The sequence below is a fragment of the Apteryx mantelli genome, chromosome Z (genome assembly GCF_036417845.1).
Source record: "Apteryx mantelli isolate bAptMan1 chromosome Z, bAptMan1.hap1, whole genome shotgun sequence".
NCBI lineage: Eukaryota > Metazoa > Chordata > Aves > Apterygiformes > Apterygidae > Apteryx > Apteryx mantelli.
The window spans coordinates 56408673-56429464 of record NC_090020.1 but is presented as its reverse complement, the minus strand read 5'-3'; the positions used below and the strand labels follow the sequence as shown (position 1 = coordinate 56429464).

General features: G+C 36.5%; 1 protein-coding gene across 2 annotated transcripts in view; it reads right to left on the bottom strand.

Annotated features, from left to right (window-relative positions):
* Window positions 1-947: 947 nt before the first annotated feature.
* Window positions 948-20792, bottom strand: part of EDIL3 (EGF like repeats and discoidin domains 3) — a 263073-nt gene continuing 243228 nt past the window's right edge. For both annotated transcript variants that reach the window (XM_067315585.1, XM_067315586.1), the window contains 2 exons: window positions 17580-17735; window positions 948-5143 (listed from right to left, as the gene is read on the bottom strand). In XM_067315585.1, coding sequence (XP_067171686.1) covers window positions 4994-5143; window positions 17580-17735 — 306 coding nt within the window. In that variant the 3' untranslated portion in view covers window positions 948-4993. The remainder of the gene's footprint in view (window positions 5144-17579; window positions 17736-20792) is intronic.

Genomic DNA, 20792 nt, shown 5'->3' with positions numbered 1-20792 from the left:
GGCAACTGTCATCAGTGCATATTGCTGGATGGTTTTTATCTCTAAAAGACAATTTTTGGTGAAAGGACACATTTTGAAATGGAGTAGAAATAAAAACATTTATATCTATGAATTTACCATTCTGGAACAGTGAGGAGTAAATCACTAAAGCTCAATCTCAAATAAATACACAAAATGTCAACATTAAAAAAAAAAAATTTCCTCAGTATTCTGAACTGGGAGTGAATAGCTTTCCCCTCATTTTACCTCGTCTTCTTCTGAAATTAAAATCATATAGTTAATTAAACTAAGTTTCCTGAGTTCGAAAGCATTTCCATTCAGATATTACTTGATCCCTTCCTGAGTGCTACAGCAGAACTGGTTTTAGATGTAAGTAATAAGGGCAGTTTTGCAGGAACCTCAGGAAAATGGGTTGTAAAGTAGGTAACAGAAATGGATGGGAAGCACTAGCTTCAGCTCGAGGCGCAATGCCAGCCACCCGCCGTGGGGCTGGGAGAAAGCACAGGCCCTGCTTGGCATCTCTGCTCCAAGTCTCCTAGTGGGTCTGCACTGTAAACAGTATTTATCTTTCCTGAAATTATTTTCCCTATGCAGGAGGGGAGAACAGAGGATAGGGATTGATAAATATCCCTAGAAATTTGATTTAATGGAAATGAAATTGTCAGTTTATATTTCTGGTGCTCATTCAAAGAGCAGTAAGATACGAAAATATTTTAGGCTCATTCACACCGTTGCTTTTTTATCTGGAACAACAAAAGGAACACATTGAAGGGAGCACAGCACCACAGTTGATTTTGCCAGAAACAAACTTACCTACCACAAAGACCCAGTGAATGAATCCAGGAAAATGCCGCATCATATCTCTAGTCTGCATTTGTTGCCACTCAGACTGAGATAAGTTGTATCTTCTTCAAGGTATTGCATTATAAGTGCTTCAAAAATTACCGCATTTTTCAAAAGTTTTATTGTTAAGTTTGAAGACTAGACAAGGTCATACTGGTTTTACATCATTCTACGTGATTTAAGTATATACAAAACCATTTGAATATTACACAGCTTGAAAGGTTGCAAAGGTCATTGTGTCTGAGATATTTCTGTACTTACTGACACATCAGAAGCCAGCACTGAATATTATAGTTCATATTTGTTGTATAGCAAAGATACACTCATTTAGTATCCTTAGTCTTCAAAACTCACACTAATTTGTATGTAGTCATTCCAAAAGAGAAAGTCAACCTCAAAATCAGAACCAGTTAACGTGGTAAGCCCTTAATAGAACACAGATAAAACTAAGCCTTGTGCCTTTGTTTTATTTCTTAGGCTATAAAAGTAGTACATTACAGAGCAATAGAAAGGTGGAGTCTGCCTACAAATACTTAACTGGTTCAGAGTGAAATTTAATTAGGAGAACATTTTCACTCTTGTTCAATGTCACTGTAACAACACAAAATTTGGGGATTATTTCAGAATGTTTCTCCATCCGCTCTTAAAGGGAGAACCCCAAAACTCTTCCTATGTTTGGAATGCCAATTGCTTTCATCAGGAGAATACAGTAGTGTTAGTTTAGAATTTGTCCCTTAATGTCAATGATTTTCATGCAAAGAGGAAAATAAAATTAAAGGAAATAATCTTAACTATAGGCCACATCTGACTCTCATCTGTTTTGTTAAATCTGAAATAATTCCATAGAAATCAAGAGTTATTTCAGATTTATACAGCTGATACCAGCAACAGAGTTTGGTACCATGGCTGCACAATGCCATCTAAAGAAAGCTTTTTGTTAACTATGGAATGAATTATATCATTAGAAAAAGCCCCAGTACATCAATTGAAAATGTAAGGGCAACATATACATGATTCTTTTAGAAACTATTACAGAGTGTTATCACAATGTATGGAGCTTTGTTTTCAGATTCTGAAGAATGCTGACAAATGAAAGCCGACTAACAACAAAAAGATGAAAATATTCAACTATAAATTATTACAAAATAGAATGACTACATTAGGTAGCATGACAACACTAGTTAATATGCAGATGAACAGGTAACTTTACTAAACCAAAAGATTAATCAAAATCAAAACTGGAGCTGCAAAGGATGAGTAGACATGAAAAAAATCACTTAAGAACACAGAACAAATATTAGAAAACAATATTAAAACAAATTGCTGAACTAGGGAGCTTAATTTTCAAAAATGGCCTTCCATTTTTGGGGTACACAGTCAAGTAGTTAAATACTTATGTGCAATTATTCATATCTTTAATTAAATTTATGGTCAATTGCTCTCCCAAAACAGGAAAATGGTTTTGGATCCTTTTAAATATTATGTGCCCCCCTAAAAATGTTAATATTACTACTTTTTTTTTTTTCTTGGAAGATCCTAAAGTGCGAAACATGAGTAGTAAATAATTTAGGAATACATCTGTCCTCCATTATTCAGAAATTTTTTGCTCTTCAAAAATACCATCATGATCGACTTTCTCTTTAAAATTGCTCACTACGCTTAAAGACCACTTCATATATACATCATTAAGGAATGCTGTTAACACAGTTACAGACAAGACAGTAACAGTCTAGTGGCTTTTGTTATGCAGCACAAAGTAAAAAATAAAAAGAACAAACTTAGCAGTGTTGCACAGGACCTCAACATTTCTTACACATACTTTTACCTTTTACCTTTTACCTTTATAAGACTCTTCCTTAAAAGTCTTATGTCTTTAAATATCTAAGCCTTATAAAATAAATACTTGTATAAATACAGTTTAAGGATTAAGTCATTTTATAGAGGCAGGATGTTTTGTGTTTTAAAATGCAACAATTTAAGTGACACTATCAGAAAACCTCCACAAATCAATCCCAAATTCTTGTTTGGAAAATTCCTGGCTGCTATTCTGGGGTCTTTCACAGTAACATGGCCTATATTTTGTCTGTGGTGGAGAATGTGAGATTAAATGCAGGTTTTGAAATCCAAACCATTTTGTTTCCAAAGTAAACTTTGCCCTTTGCATATTGTGGGCCAGCTAGTTGTTTATCTGGGAAGCAGGGCCCAGGCTCATACTTCAGTATTTTAGTTTCAGTGAGAACGTAATGGTGGCAACAAAGAAATTCAGTAACATTTGTTAAAACATGCAGCCCTCTATATCTACATCAGCATGTTATGAAATTAGAATAGTGACAATAATAGTATTTCATGCCATTACTTCAGATAAATAAAACAGCCCCCAACCCCTTGCTCCAAGAATTTTTAAGATTCAGGTGCTACAATAACAAAACCTGGTATTCACATAGCACTTACTCCTGGGAACTCCAGGTGCTTTACAAAGCTGGGTATGACCATCTCCCCTGTCACAGGGACACTGAGGCACAGAGAACTGACTTGCCCAAGACTGCATGGCAAATAAGCCCCAGAACTGCGACTGCAACAAACTTGCCTGATTCCCATATGACAGCCGAGACCTGCGAAACTGCACTGTCCCGGAGGCTGCTTCAAGGAGCAGCGGCTTGTGAGCGAGTTACCTGCCACGCTGCCGGGGAACCTGGCAGCTGCTTTGCTTCCCAGTACTGCAGCAAGGGGTCCCCTGCCTCCTGCTCCCACCTACTGCACTGCGGGGCCTGGGCTGCCTGTGGATTGCTAACTACTATAGCCCCGGCATATCTCATGTCCTCCCTACTGTTCTGCAACTTTTTCTCTTAAACCCACTTTTGAAACCTTAGAATTGACTTGCAGCTGACTATCATGTTGTTAAAACAATGTAGTATACATGAAACATTTCTGTAGCTAAGACATCATAAAAATCAGCCTCCACGTGGCTCAGAAAAGACATGATCAGGAGCGCATCCCAAGAGCCCAGCTTTTATGAACTCCTACAGCCTCTGTAGCATTCATGTTTGGGAGGAACTCTGTGACAGGCGTTACAAAAAGAACCTGACAAGATAGTCTCCTGGGAGTAAGGGAGTCATTCCTTCTGTGTATCTTTTAGCACCTAATTCCTTCATCCCACAGTTTCCTCCTCACAGAAACGAAGGAGGCTTCTGACCAAAGTAATCAGGCAGGCAGCTCTGTCTAGGGTTGTGCGCTCACTCCTGGGCAAGGCACAAAATGGGCTCAAGATTTATGCTATATTGTGTGCCTGTATCCATGTGAGTACTTAAGATGAGATACCGCAAGTACCCTGGAATCTAATCTCAGCCTCCCTGAAAAAAAAGCATCTCAAGCAGAATTAATAAACTGTGACAAATTCATTAACTTCATAATACACTGATAGCAGATTTTGTTCCATATGCAAACAGGTCACCTCTTTCAAAGAAAATAACAGTGATACTAAACAGAAAAGATGGAGATTATGTCCACAGCATGCGAAATAGAGAAGGAAAGCGGGGTTACTTAGGAAACCCTTAGTTGCATGGACTCTGCAGTTTAGACAAAAGTAATGAAAGATAGCTTGTAATATCACAGGTACTGTATTTTTATAGTACCACAGAGTATCTTCCAAAATATATGTCATACTGACAGTGTTTGATAGGCACAAGGGAAACAATTACTATAATGCAGTCATCCCAGAGAAAACTTATTGCTGAAAGCTGCAGTATCACTTTTTGCAAGTAAGATGACAGTATGATTTACGGAGAACTTGTTGGCCCAGTGTTTCTAAAGATGTAAATGAGCTTTGTCATGCTATTTCTCTTTCCTTGTAAAAAGGATGCTGCTCTTTTTCCCTAACACATTTCAACCAGTGTGAACAACTTAAAAGAAAACTAGAAAGATAATTCCACAGCAAAAGGGACAACACTATAGTGGATTTAAAGGACAAAATCGGATTGGATCTTTTAAAGGGCAGGCTTAGACCTCTTTGTGAAAGACAGTTAGCGGCCTACCATAAAGTGAGCACTTGTTCGTGAAAAATCCATTCAGCTTCCTACAGGTTTTGCACGGTTTCTTCTATGGAGAGACTTTTAGGGATATAGAGAGTTGTGATGCCTAATGAAGATCCATGTCAGTCCTCCTCGGTGCAGCCCAACAGCTCTGACCGTAAGGTGATCCTGCCGTACCACGACCATGGGAGGATCCTTATGTGCCGAGCGTAGATTGGAGGGTCAATGACGTTCTTTCGGTGTGTGTCATTGTCAAAATTTCCCTGGAACACCTGAAAGGTAGGTAACAGAAAGATTAATATCTATATTGCCATTTGTGAATGCTGTGCAATGACAGAATGAGTGAAGAAAACCCAAAGAAAGTGTTTCTTTTCCCCCTAATAAAACCAGACACCTGCCAGATTTGACAAAGACTCTTCCTCTGTACATAGGATTGTTTTCACAGCAAACAGCTCCTCCTGGTTGGGGTTTTAAAATATGTCTGACAAATACTGGATCAGTCATAGCCCAGAACCAGAACTGCATTCTTCTTTAATGAAACTGTAAATACAATATTTCTCAAAGAGACAGGAAAAGGTATTTTATTATAAGACTGGATACCTGAAACAGAAAAATGCCCTAGTGAACAAATGTCACCCTGCCAAGCAAGGACTATTGTGTGACTGTGTGATCTTGGTTACAAGCTAGATTTTGAAACATTTTCAAAGCATGGGATATGGCTAAGATGAGAACAATTGGTTAAGTACTGTCATGCCCACTTCTGCTGTGCCAAAGAGATACACTTGACTATGCGAATGTTATTTGCAGTACTGAATTAACAGCATAATTACCCATCCTAAACCAGCTGCCAGCTGCCATAAATTTGGGCTCCAGAAGGAAATGACAAAATGAGCGACGTGTCTGAAACTCTGCAGATTAGAGCCAAGTGAGAGAGAGATCCAGTTCAGAAATCTTGAAATTCAGTGTGGAGGACACACTCCCCAGAAGTGGAAACTCATCAGAGTCTGCTGTAGGCACCAGAGAAGGGCCAAGGACCTGACAAGATCTCCGACGTGCTGTGGGACCTAGTGGCAATGCGGGATGCACGGGGAGGGGGAGGCACTACCTCCCTCCTTGTGGTTATGACACAGTCCTGGTGTCTCCAGGTGGCTTCCTGATCGCCCTTTCTGACTTTTGCTCCCAGTTCAGGCACCAAACTGATGCTGCAAAGGGCACCTGAACACTTAATTGAGGCCCATGGATTTCACTCTTTGCCAAGGACCTCTGAGCTGGCTATTAGCCTAATGTGCTCATCCCCGGTGCAGATGTAACCTTTGATTCAAAGCACAGAGATTGATCAGCTGTTCTGCCAACATCCATGGCCTCATTGCAAAAGTCATATCAAAATCATTAGCATTTTAAAAATTAAATGTCTTTTTATTTGACATTTGTATCATATCAAGTTAATCCAGGGAGATCCTGTTATTTTTTCACACAGAAGAACATTAATGAAGTATAGAAGAAATTTTATCACTTATGAATACAGTTTGGATGCAACTATGTATTCCACTGTAAAGTTAGTGATTATCAAAGACACTATCTTCTGTCAAACAAAAGTCAGCATATGATGTAATGGCATCAGTTAGCAGGAACCTCTGTGACTGCATTAAAAATCATAATAAGGTGTAGTGCATGTTAAGATTTATTTCCACTGGTAGGAGTTAGCCCATATATAAGTTAGCTCCATGACTTCAGTTTGTGTTAAGACAATGCCAGATTTTTCCCCTAACAGCTACTATTTAAATTCAAAGGCCACGGCACTACTTTTTGGCAGAATGATCAGATTATTCTCCCAGGATATTTTTAGTCTATATGGGAAATGTTCATTCCCTTCAAATGCCAGCCAATCCACTTTTCATTTATAAAATCTGCATTTGATGGCTTTTCAGTGGTCTATTTGAAATGAAAGAATGAGTTAAGTTTGTATTAACCAGAAAAGAATATGAACCTCCTTGGAACAAGTGCTTATGTGACTGAATTAGTGCAGAATGACAAGTCTGTTGGAAGTTCTGAGGAAAAATGTCAGAGGTTGAATTCAAAAGAGACTAAACTACTATTTTAGCCCATAATCTGGTTCTTTCTTGACATGTTTAAAACATACTGTATGAAAATCTTCACTTTTTGGTCTCTATGCTGTATATTTTCCTTGAATTTTGAAAGCTTCTCTCAGGCGCTAACAATTTGGCATCTCAAACAAAATATGTGTATCCTCCAGAAGTGACGTTCTTTCACAAGTGATAAATTTCCCTTCTAGTCTGGCACCTCACTAATACAGAGATGGGAGCATTAAAGCACCTAGCAGTTAAGACAGATAGATAAAATTATAGAAGACTGACCACAGAAACAACAGTGCTATGAGTCTAAGGAAAAAAAAACATATTTACCATAGAAAAATTGTTTGTTGCTTGAATACAGTATTGATTAAATAAATCAGCTGGAGCTTGGGCTAACAAGATTGCTTCTGAATTTGAGTTTCATTTGCAGCAATATGACAAACAATAAAAGGCAGCAAGCTCATTATTAAAATTGTAGAGTGGCAGCCCCTCAACATATAATATGGAGCCCAGAAAGGCTAAAAATAGAGGAGTTTTTCCCATTTGATTTCTTGCCCATGCATGCAATATATCCACTGACACTTCAAAACAGTTTTACCAAGCCAGATGATAAGCACTGCAGAACTACAATTCTTGCTGCAGAGCTAATGGAAAATCCTTTTACTCTCTATTTTATTTTCCCTATGGAAGATGTAATTCAGAGACAACATTTAAACTAAAGCTTAGAGTAAAAAACTTATTTGTTTACCGGAAGAACCAATCTAGAGCCCCAGTATTTATCTTCACATATAGCTATGCAAAATAAATAAAAGTAGGTAGTGCAAACCAAGCAACAAATACAGCTAAACAAGGCAGGAATTATGTCATTTACTTAGAGCAGGAAAACAAGAGGTAAATTTTATTTCTAACTCACACATAATTTCATTAGTACTTGAAGTCAAACTCACCTGTTTTAGAGGTGCCAAGTTAACTTATGTAAATCTGAAATTCATCTTGGAACCTTCCCCAAAATCCAAGATTGAGTCTCAAGAAATTAATTCAATGTGCTAGACCAGAACAAGGATTTTGAGGGGAAAAAATTACCAGAAAGTGAGAGAAGCTTTGCCAGCATCCACAAATGAGACCAGCATGAAATATAATGTTCCTAAGCAAATTTACTGTTTTGTTCCATTTGCTTTGCTGTGGACCCACAGCGAATTTATTACGGGAAAAATATACTCTTTGTCATTTTTCATTTTTACCTCAGCCTTGCTTCACTAATGAATACAAGAAACTAGGAAAGAGTATGGATGATAAGGAATAAAACCTTTTTTAAAAAAATAAGTAGAAAAAAGCTATTTCAGTAGCCAAAAGTATTATTTTCTTTAATTACCTTTTGCTTTTTGGCCAAATAGTCAATATTAGACGAATCAACTAAGCAATTAAAAACTCTTGAAGAGCTCGTAGGCTCATTTCATAAATGATCACCACTCACATTGGTTTCTGTGTAGTACTTTTTAGTGTACAACATTTCTGAAAATTTTAACAATTATTTGCTAGCATTCAAAAAACAGATCTTGAAGTTATAATGCATAGTTCTAAAGAAATTTGCCAGATAAATGCCCGACAACAATAAAAAAACAACCTGAAAAGTTGGCAAGGAATAGAGAACACAGTGTTAAGTACAAAGAAGAACAAAATGTTAACGTCTCAGTGCATAAATCCAGAGCACATCCACATTTTGATTTCAGGGTGGGTGCAACTGTGGTCTTCCCCTATCTCTAACTGGATAGGAAATACAGAGTGAAATAAGACGGTCAAAAGCATGAAAAAATGTCCATTTGAAGATGATTAAATAGACTCAGACTCCTGAAATGAGACATAATAAATGCCTACAAAATCATTAATGGCACAAAGAAAATTAATAGCAGAAAATATTGCACTGTCCCCCTATGAGAACACGCAAGGGACAAGGAATGAGAGCAGGTTTGGTCTGAGCCCCCTAAAGGTCACGGTTCTCCACACAACACAAAATTAAACTATGGCAGTCTTTCCCACAATACTTAAGTATTGTTAAAGATCAGATAAATCATTAGAGGGAAAATCAGTCAAGGGCTATTAAACGTATAGATAGAAGATAGCTGGAGGCTGGGAGGGTACACTGGGGAAGAACAACTGCCCTATGGCTTTTGCTTCTCTAGGCATCTGCTGTGGATGCTCCCTGCCTTGGAGGGAGGACACTGGTGTGGGCAGAGCTTTAGCCTCACCTAGCACAGCAGCTCGCGTACTGCAGCTGCTTGTGTTCGTAAAAGTGGATTTAAGCTCTTCCTTTTTGGCAATCCTGTTCTAGAATGCTAAAAAATATAGACTGGTTTTATCTACTGATGTCAGTCTGCATGCTTACAAGATGTAATTTCCTAAAATATTTACTCAGAAGCTTCAGCAAGTTCACACACATATAACCCCCAAACATATGCATAGTTCCTGTTTAGCTTAGCTTCTTACAGCTGTTATCAAAATAAAAAAATAGAAAATGTATATTATTGCATTTTTAATATAATAACTTATTTTATTATCAGTTCATGCAAATGACAGTGAAAACCTGAAAAATATGTAATGATACTCTTTGCGTACAGATTTCTGAAATATAAACAAGTTTCGTTTATAATTGTGCCAAACAAACAATTTTGATATTTTGCCTTCAAACACTTAGATTTTTCAAAGGAACAAAGTGTTTTATGGCATAAGAACAAATCTGAATAATGACAATGTAAGTTGATTCATATTTTTAAAATAGAACTATTATATATTTTATGACAGAATAATTTAGAAGAAATATCTGAAGAAAAAGAGCTTGGGAAAACCAAAATGTATTGAAATTGATGTTTGCTTTGCTCCAAATGCGGAGCTCCAAACCAGGTTTTAGGGCATGTGCATGGGGCTAGTTAAACAGGGGGCTGCAGTGGGCAAGATTGTTTGTGGAGCTGTGTCAAGGGATGTGCAAGGAGGATGGAAATTCAAGGACTCTAATTCTCCATAGAGAATCTTGCTTGAATCTCATGTCTTGTAGAAACTTAAATTAGATGAAAAGTCTGCACTGGCCATAGAATTATTGGTTGGTGCTATTCAGGATAATGGAAGACAGCAGAGACTTTAACATTCAAGCCTCAGACTGGTGAAGTCACTAAGTCTGCTGTGCCTTAAACACAATTTTTGTTATAAGCAGAATATTTTAAACAGTTTTTTTTTTTTTTGGAAAAGTTAATCCTGCACAGATTAGATGTAGCTTATTTAAAAAGAATAGTTAGACCTGGCTTCTACTTGGAATTTGCTTCAGTGTAGAATATCTCAACTTTACGACAGTTAAAGGCATAGTATTAAAATGGCATCAACTCATTTCAATTCTAAAAACAAGCTGCACAGAAAAATAATTTTTGATAGTCATCTTCCCTTCTTTTGGAAACATTTTATTTCTTTATTACTGTTCATTGAAGAAGATATGCTCAAGCGAGACAGAATTTGCAGATTTGAGCAGCCCCTATGCTTTAAATTTTTTTGTTCTTGGCAGAGTAACCCTTTTCACCATGAAGAGTTACCAGTGAACAACACTAGGTCACAGATAGTGAAAGAGGTCTCCAGTTTCTTACCAGAAGTAGAGCTACCGTTTATAGACATTTGGTTGTACTTTAGGGCTACTGAATTCCCATGGCAGATGCTTCCCACTATGTTAAGTCTGAGCATGTACTTTTTTAGATACATGCAGATATATGTACATAGGTATGTGTGCATGTGTTTGCATGTGTGTGTGCACATGCATGCTAAATTTATGTAGTGATTCAGAGGAAAAAAAAAATCCTTCCTTTTCAGCTGGTATATATAAAGTCTCTTTGGGCGGGTCAGGATCTTCCACTCCTGCTCTTATCCATTCTCTTTTCTCCTTCTTCACCTGCTACTTTGTTGGAGAGTGGATAAAGAGTCAGAAGTTGGTTGGCAGGGATTGGGTAACTAGCCAAAAATTGTCCAGTGTCAGGAGAAGGGTTGTTTTTTCCCCTCTCTGTGATACATGAATGAGAACGTGTATTACATGACCTTTATTATTTCCTCTAGTTCACAGTAGATACAAGGCAGATGATAGTTTTGAACCCATAAAACATACTATCACATTTTTGATATTTTTCACCTGAAATCTCCTGGTGCCACTTAAATTGGAATTTACTCCACTCTCTGTAGTATAAAAGTGGTTTATGATAGAAGGTCAAAGTCAAGCAAAAAGAGAAATATTTCAAAGACTAACTTCCCTCCAAATATGTTTACAGAACTCAAAGGTAGATACTGTTAATATGAGCACATTGCCTTGCTTTAGTTCTTAGAGTGACAGAGGGGAAAGAGATTATGTGTGATGAAGGTATGACCTAAAATGAGTATGGTTAGATCTTCAGCTGATATAAATCATGACAGTTCAACTGAAGGTAATAGAAGCCACTGTAATTTAAACCACTGGAGAACCTGGTTAGAGGGTTTTAAATATTTAGAGAAACACTCAGAGTGGTCATGGGAAGCTACACTCAGACTTGGAACTGTGCTCTGATGTTGCATGGGGCTAGGATATTGATGTATGTTTGTGCTCAGTAGGGCTGTTTTGGTTCGTGCAAGCCTTAATATCCAGCATTAATGTTCACAGAATATTATGTATGCAAAATCTAATGATAAAAGTTTCGATAACCATAACAAGAAACAGTCTTGCTCAACCTCTTAAGAACTGGTGAAGACAGACAAAGCGAAAAGGAGAAAAAAAAAGCTAGCAGAGATTTGAGAATATCCTAAAATGGATAAGACAAGACAAACACTTTCACTTCCAGACACCATACCTACTTTTCTCAACCAGCAAGACCTTTCACTTATGTGGAGTATTATCCTCTCACCTTACCACGGTACAGTGTCTTCAAGCAAAATGCCAGGAAAGCACAACACACCATGCATACCAGATAGAAAAAACAGATGCAGATTCTATCGTATAAACAAAACACTACTGCCCTTTTATACAAACTCGCAAAATGACTAGTGCCACCTAATTGCCTTGTGGTTTCTCTTCACATTTGCATTTGACTTTAATTTCAAATACTGTGGAGATTTTTTTTAATGGCATTTGAAAAAATTAAAATATGAACAAGTAGCAATAGCAGCAAAACAGCTGAACATCAAAGTGCTTTACATTTTTGGGTATTACACAAGATATTAACAAATCAAATATGACATTTAGAGGATGTGTTAAATAATGCTGAAGATGTGGATTATATCCAGGAATTTAATCTATCAGTGTAAACCAGGTATTATATAATTAAACTTTTTATAGAAAAATAATTAGCAAAGCCTTGCAGAAAGTCAGTTAGGTTTTTGACCTGACATAAGCTTACTTTTCACTTACAAGTAGGTTCCTGCCTGCAGTTGCTATGCAATTAACTAGGCATTCAGACAATATAATTTATAGCTCTAGTTCTTCATTTTTTTCCACAAATCCAGTGGCTGTTTGCATATTGGACATTTCCTACCTACAGTTAATTGCACCTTTGATTGCTCTTAATGACTGACAATGCTGCAGATTTCTAGACTCAGTTTAGGCTACTTTCAAATGTCCTCATCTTATTTAAAAAAACAAAACAGCCTCTAAAATGCCATTTGACACTGCAGTTGGCCTTGGGTTATCTATAGCAGGCAGTGCAATTTATAAATCACATTCAGAATGTGATTTAAAAAAAACTGGTCAAATTTGGTTTGGATGTCCTTAACATCAGAGGCATAGTGAGCTACTGACCTCTAGTTGAGAAAAACAAGATAGCTATTAACTCTGGTCCTTTTTCTAAAATATATTTTCTTCCTTCTTGCCAGCTGTCTAAGTGTAATTTTTTTGTTTCTTCAGAAGAATGGGAAATACATTGACATTTTTTAGGGATCTCATTCAAACTATTTACAAAAATGAGAAAGGCATCATTTTTTAAAGACATGCTTTTTTCCAGTACCCTTTTCTCTGCATTCAAAGTAGTTCAGCACAGATATGAACTCAAATGAATGGCAATTAAAATAGCAGAAGCCAAACAGAAGCTGCAGGAGCTACTGTTCTTGGTACATCTTTTCCATTTGAAAGTGTGCAATGAAGAAAACTGAAGCCAGAAAACCACATTTCTTTCTATTTGAAACAACTGATTATTTGTTTCAGATCCATCAAAGATAGCAGCTGCAAATAGTGCACTTGTGAACATGAGATACTGATCTTTTTCTTCTGTGAAAAGTAACTCCACAAATGATGAAGAGGCAGAAGTGAACAGTTTCAGGAATTCAGTGAAACCCATTGAAACATTAGAACTCATCCTGTAAACTACTGAACAGGTAAGAGGTTCAGCACCAGACAAGATTAAGCAGTAAGTTCCTATTTTAATGTCTTTTAAAGTCATGATATTCATCCACGAATCCTTATTTTTCATCAGTAGCCTACCAATATCTCCACAATTTTTGTGTCCAAGATGTTCTTTTTATCTTTGCTTCTCCAGACTGTAAAAATGACACATTTTTTTAGGACCTTAAAATTAGTTATTTTTCTTTTCTCCTGTCTTCCTTTCCCTCACAGTTTTTGGAATAAACTTTTTCCTAAATTATTGGATCACTGGGCAAGACTCACAAGATGAACATAGAAGGAATAAATCACCTGCAAAGGGAGTCAGAAATCTATATATTCTATGTTTCTTGGAAGAAATCAAGAGCTTCAGCTAATAAACAGAATGAATAAGGGTAAATTATGAATAATTTATACTTGGTGCCGTGGGTAGTTTTGCCAGTGTCTACCTTAAATCTGCCTTCTTTATCCCAAGGGGACAGAAGAAACATTTTCTTTGAGTTTCAGTTTCCTGTGAAAACACAGATCCTTTAAAAATGTTCGTGCATTTTGGGCCAAATCTGGCATCTTTCTTTAAGTTAAGGAAGGTTAATTGATGTGGATCTTGTGCAAAGATTAGTCCTATTATCAGGCAGGACTGATGACACTATTTCTCTTCTGCTCCCCACGGATGATGCACAACATTGTTTTTTCTTCAGTTGTTTTTGTTTTTCATTTGCATTTTTGCGCCACTGTGATGCAAACTCAGGATAAAGGAACAGGCCAGAGTGTGGACAGTATTTCTGGTGCTCTACAGATTTCAGTGGCCAAGCCTCATGAGAGCACAGTGAATCAATGCACATCTGGCTGGAGTGATGATGAAAGGTTTGATGTTGCATTGGAAGGTTTTCCTGGGTGATGTTCCATGTCTTGGGGCCAATGTAATTTCTGTACTCTCAGCAATGAAAGGGATGAGAGAAACAAGCAACTCCAATGTTCATCTCCAATGAAATGGATCTGCTTGTTAAATGCACAGGTGCAGGCCAGCTTCTCACTTTTCAAAAATGGAGTTAAGAGTGGTAGTTTAGAGTGGTCTTAACAAATTGGAGAAATAGTTAGAAAATGCATGATGCAATTTAATAACAATGAGTACCAAGCACATACCTTAGGAAGTCATAATCAGTGTCACAGACACAATATGGAGAATGATGGGGAAGGCAGTAGTTGTGCAGTAAAGACTGTACAGATTAGTGTGGATCATAAACTGGATCTAAGGGAATAACGGCAAACTTCTAAGAAAAGGCAAGGAAAGGAAAGGAGAATATGGGGATCATAGCAGAACTATCTCATGTAAAACACATGACATAATATTTCTACTCTGTATTATTAAGGCCTCAGCTGAAACACTATGACAAGTTTGGGAGACTATACTTTAGGGAAGAGGTGAACAGCTGGATGGTGGTCCAAAGAGAATTCAAAAGAATGATCTAAGGTTTAGAAAACATGGCTTTTCAGGAAAGACTGAAAGGATGAAAAAAACCTTTTTTTTCCAGGGAAGAAACTGAGAAGAAATAAGTTAACAGATGTCAACCATAACCAGACTTCAACTGTCTGAAAAGAGTAAGATAAAAAAAACTATTTCTTGTGTCCTTTGAGGATAGAGTAGGCTTATTGCAGGAAGGGAGAGAAGCAACCCTCCTACCTTTAAAGATTTAAACACTGGAATAGATTGCTTATACTGTAGAGTTTTCATCATTGGCTGTTTCTACAAACATATTAAATAATATTCTGTCAGAGAATGGTTTAGGATATGAGCACTGTATCTTTGGTCAGGTGAAGGAGAGGGGAACGAACAAGATAATTGCCTCAACTTTTTAAACTGGCAGCTTTTAACCCTAGTTCAAACAATTAAGAATTCTTTGCATCTGTTCCTGGGGTAGCAGTACTTAGGACTTAGGGTTTATCGAAACCCATTTTCTGTTCAGAAGACCTGAGAGGGGATGGGTGGGAGAGGGAAGAGTAGTCTCTTCATAGGTTGCAAGATGCATGTCTAAGTGATTTCTCAAGATCCTTTTCAGTCCTATCTCTTATGAAGTTATGTCAAGTTCACTCACTGACAACTAAAACTGTGGAAGGTCAGACTCTGGATAACTTTTGTCATCTGGAAAAGAACTAAAAATAGGAAAGTTATTTTGTATTTATACCTGGGGAACAGAAAGGATGTGATCTAGACTCATATCAAGTGATGTTGTTTGTATACTTTCTACAAATCTAAACTCAGAAATTATAACTTCTAATCTCCAGCTAAGTGCGTTTGATCACATTCTGCCTTTAATTGTTCCTGATTTGTTAAGGCATCATAATAAGATACGTCTATTTTATTCAGAGTGATGTTAATTAATATGGGAAGTGAGATGGTTTATTAAGACAATGATTAAGAGTTTTCCATTGTTCCTAATGGATTATGCATACAGCAATTAACAAATTCTTTTTGCTTTCATCATCAGATGGATTAATTGCCTTGGCAAATGCTATAAACAAGTGCAGATTAGCACAGTGCTGTTAAGTGAGATTGCATTTTCTTTTAGATTTGCCTGTGTTACTGTGTTTCTCACTGGAGACTTGAATGCATGTTTTCTTTTTCAGTATAATGAATGCAACAGTTCACTAATAGAAGTTTGGCTTGAAGAAGACATTTCCTTCACAGTAGATCTTTTGCTTTTGTTTTTAAATGCCAGGGATTTAAAATGGGATGCGTACAAAGTACTGAAGAGACTATCTGTCACTTGTATTGAATGCATTTACAGTATGTCTATGAAAGGTGAGTTGTTTGTTTCCAATTTTTATCTGACAACCAATTACACTAGACATATCCGTAATCATAGGTGTCAGGACCTTCTCAGGTGGATGGCTGAAGCAACCGATTGTGTTTTCCCTATCCAAAAACCTTTCAGAATTTGATAGCAAAAAATTTCATTTAAGGATAAAACCACAGTGAATGGCTATTTTGCTCTTGACGCTGGGATCTGATAGTGTCTTTTTTTGAAAATAATTTTTTTACAGTATTTTTATGCACACACATGTACAGGTATGTTCATATTAATCCAGTAATGTAGGATACCTTCCACTAACATGGAGTGTACATTTGATCAATCAATTAAAATCAGTGAAATTTAAGCAATGCTGCTGTCTAAGCCCTCATCAATAAATCTACCTGTATTCATACAACATATATCAATATGTATCCAAATCTCATTGCTTCCAAAAAAATAAAATGAATTGGTGTATATGAAGGGGGTTCATTTTTACGAAATTTTTTTATTTTAAGAAAAATAAGTACAAGTGGGAATACTTATTACCCTGAATACAGATGCTGATAACACCAGATTTGAGACATCTATTATCAGACATATCAGCCATCTGGTGCTTTTATTAGTGTATCTTTGTTCCAATTAGACATAATTCCTCTAAAATATTTAATAAATAATTAACATAGTCAGATTTCTTAATGTTTCCTGTAAGTAATGCATATACTGTAATTTCTTTCTTAAGAGACATTTGACCATACTATGAATTCAGCTATTTGCAATTTAAAAATGTTATGGGGTTTTAATGAAATATATAATGAATAATACCCTGAATAACATGAGAAAATTTAAATGCTTCTAGGTAAATCTATCAGTAAACTTACACTTTCATTATGCCTGGCCATTAAACATTTGCAAAAGAAGTTGTGAAACTTTTTATGTTTTGTATTAATTTAATAGTGCAATAAAAAATAACCTTTTCATGAGGTATTCAAAACCTTAAAGTGATTAATTTCCAGAAAAAAAAAAATCAACACAAAATTACTAGATAGTGGTGAATATTAAAGATGTGCTTTACAGAAAATAGTACCTCTTTATCAAAATATGCACTGAGACACTGTTCTCCAAGATGCAAATAAACTACTATTTATATACATTCTCCTGTAAAGTTAAAGGAAGGAATAATTCCAATAAATGGAGAACTGTAAAGTTTTATGTCTCATATTTAATAGCCTTAAATCAGGTGCACTGCACTGATAGGTACGCTATTACAGCACTGTGAATGTCATTGTGTTATATGATTCTTTTTTATTCACCTTGACTTTTATCTGTGGAACCCTAGGCATATGGAACTGCACAAAGCAGAGAGCAGACAAAAATCTACAGACTTTCAGCACTGGAGTTACTACAGATTTAATCCTCTGTAAATGCAACCCGGATATCAATTTTCTCCTTACTTTACCTTATCTTTCTTTTGTTTTTCATCCTGGTATATGATCCAGTGCTCCCCATCATTACTGTAAGCAAGCTTGTAGGACCCCACAAACTGGACGTGACCAAAATCTTTAGCTCCTTGAGTAATTATGCCAGTGACCTTTGTAGGGACAAGCAGGTCAACCTATAAAAAACAAAACAAATAAAACAAAACACAGAAGAACATAATTAAAACAGGTTCTGCTCACAGTCTGACTTCGTATCACACAAAAGCAAAAGTGGTGCATCATGACACACATTATTAGCAGACAGTATCCGGAACAAGGCAGGAAAACCCAGGATTGTTAAGAAACCCCTAAAGGCAGGGTGGCTGAGGACCCTGCTGAGTTCAAGCGGTGGCTTTGCACAGTTTCAGAGCTGTGACTACTGCAGGGTCTAGTTCAAATCACTTTGGGTAGGGAAGGAATTAGGATTAGAAGGGAATGACACAATACTTTCCTCCAGCTTTGCTCTTCCAACTCAGATGCTGAAACACTATACTACAATTTTCCTTTTCCTTCTCCAAATACTGAGTCAATGTTACATAATTAATCAGTTTGCTTTCCCTTTCTCTTTGTTCCTTATTGTTTATAAATCCTTATGGCAGAACAGTGCTAATCTTGTACCAGTTCCCATTGTGCTAGGTGCTGTACACATTCTCAACAAAACAGCATTTTCTGTTGCAAAGAATTTGTGACCAAAAAGTGTTCCCACATGCTCCTAATAATTAGAACACAATAAGCCAAAGCTTGATTCCCCCACTACCTTTTCATTTCCTTTACAGTAACAGAGGCTGTGCTTTACTAAGTCTTCTAAAACATTTGCTATCACACTTCTTTTTCTACTGACCTTTTCTTGTCTTTTTTTCCTCTTTAAAGCTTCATTTCTTTTTCTTGTAAAGCTCTAACTTATTCATTTCCTGATTTTTAGAATTATTTTGTAATCTTAGCACAAGATTTTTAAAAATGCAAGGCAGAAACCTTATTGCCTAATAAAATCTGGGCTTTCAAGTGGCTTTCATATGGGTCAGTTGTATGTAATTAGTATTGTTCCTTGGGGACACATCTGTGATCAATTCTCTTGAATTAGAACTCAACACTGAATGTAAAAGATCAGTGCTAGACTCCTTGGATTAAAGCGATTTTAGTTTTTTTTTTTTAATTTTAGATTTTAATTTTTTAGATTAAAGTTTTGTAACAAAAAATTAAAAACAGAATATGAAAAACTATAGAATCTGTGACTGATCAAATGCTGAAGATCCAGTTTTGCAATTTTGGGAGGCTGAGGGTTTGACTGGAATCTGGGGCAAGACAAAGGGACAAATGTAGTGAAAAGCACAAGAAATAAACTATGGAAAGGAAAGAAAAACAAAGAAGCAAAAGAAGTCGCCTAGCCTAAGCCAAAGCTTCTGAAAAGTGGACATCACAGTTTGGACACTAAGAAAATAATACAGAAAACTATGAGAGTATATTTATAAGAACAGAAGAGAAATAATGAGTTAAGAGAGCTACCAGACAAGGAAGACTGAAGACCCCCCTAAACATTCAAAGAAGGGTAGCAAATAATGAGTAGCAAATCATTTTAAGAAACAGGAGGAATAATTAGAGGCTTCAGTACTGAGCTACTATGACAATAAATACAAACCTAATTGCCCAGAGATGATCCAAGGGTTTTGGTTCTGGCAGAATGAATTAACTTATTGCCATCTGACAGCAGCAATGCTGATGCCTCAGAAGAGCACCCCAGGCTCTAAGGGAAGTATCCCTTGGGAGGCTAAACTCTTTCTGTTTTCTCTTTAGTCAATGGAGAGAGAGCGCGACTCAACCAACAATCATTCAGAGCTGGAGTCTACTTTAGATGCTCTCAGTCACTGTTTGAAGAAAACTCTTTCTTGTGTAAGGCATGTAGGGAGACTTGCTTCCATAGCCTAAACTGGCCTTTGTGAATTAAACACTGTTAATTAGGTAGTAGAAAGATACGTCACACTTTTTTTACAAGGCAGATCTATTATTGCTACAGTTGCTTTTTATTTATTGTTACACTTAGCCAAGAAAAGATGATGTGGGGAACTGCACTTAGAAGAAGCTCCAATTATTGAAATAGATGAGCGAGACCTCATGCCACCTACTTCTCATCACTTACAATTCAGACGCAGAGTGAAGAGGTCTGTCAGCCTCCTTGTCTTTTATGGATTACTAAACACCAGGTAGCTAGACTTAAATTCCAAATACTTTTGGAGTCTGAATGAATAGTCTGATTTTCAAAAAAAGCTGATCTGGTGGGGAATCACTGATTGATCCATACTTTTAGGTAGCATTTGAACAAAGAATCTAGGAGGTAGCTTTAGATTTTGTTTACAAATAATTCTGACATTAACATTTTCCAAGTGTAATCTCTTTTTAGCAGAGAATGTTTCTTATACTAAAAATTAATGTCTCTCTTCTTAACTAAAAAAACATGCCTCTGTGCAACTGTTGTTGAAATTTTAAAACCTTGAAAGTAATCTAAATGGATTTCGCAAATATTTAACATGGCCATGACATTCAGAGTGTTTCTCATCAAAATTCAGAACAGGGAGGAAAAATTCTTATTAAGATTCAGAGGATTTCAAAAGTAAAATCACAATAAACCTTTATTATCACACAGATCCAGAGTTAATAAAAACATCCTAGTAACAATAGTTTTGTGCTCACAGGACATATCCACTGGCCTTATACTCTTTTTCAGAAAAATGATGTGGGAGGTTGAAAGACAATTTGGCACGTGTTTCATCCTTTTTCTGGAAGACTTACATAGCACTGTGTAGAATATATATATGTGTGTGCTATATGAAAAAACTTAAATTGAAATAAAAAAGTAATGAATAGACAGGGTCTGTTCTAGGTCTTGAAAGTACAGACAAGCTAAATTGATGGGGGATGGAGAAAAAGAAGCAATGGATATAGCGCCAGCACCTCCCTCTCATACTTTAGCACCTTATTTATTTACTCATAAACTGAAGAGAAGCCTTCAGATCTGCGAGCAATAAAGATTGGTATTAATTACCAATTAATACCAATTACCAATTAATCTGGCATTAAATGGACATAGGTGCTATGGTGTGCCTTTATTACCTTCTGCAAAGGGTTAAAACTTCTTTGTTTTTCATCCTTCCCATTGAAGGTACTTTGGATAAGAAAGGCAAGCAGAACTTACCCCAATT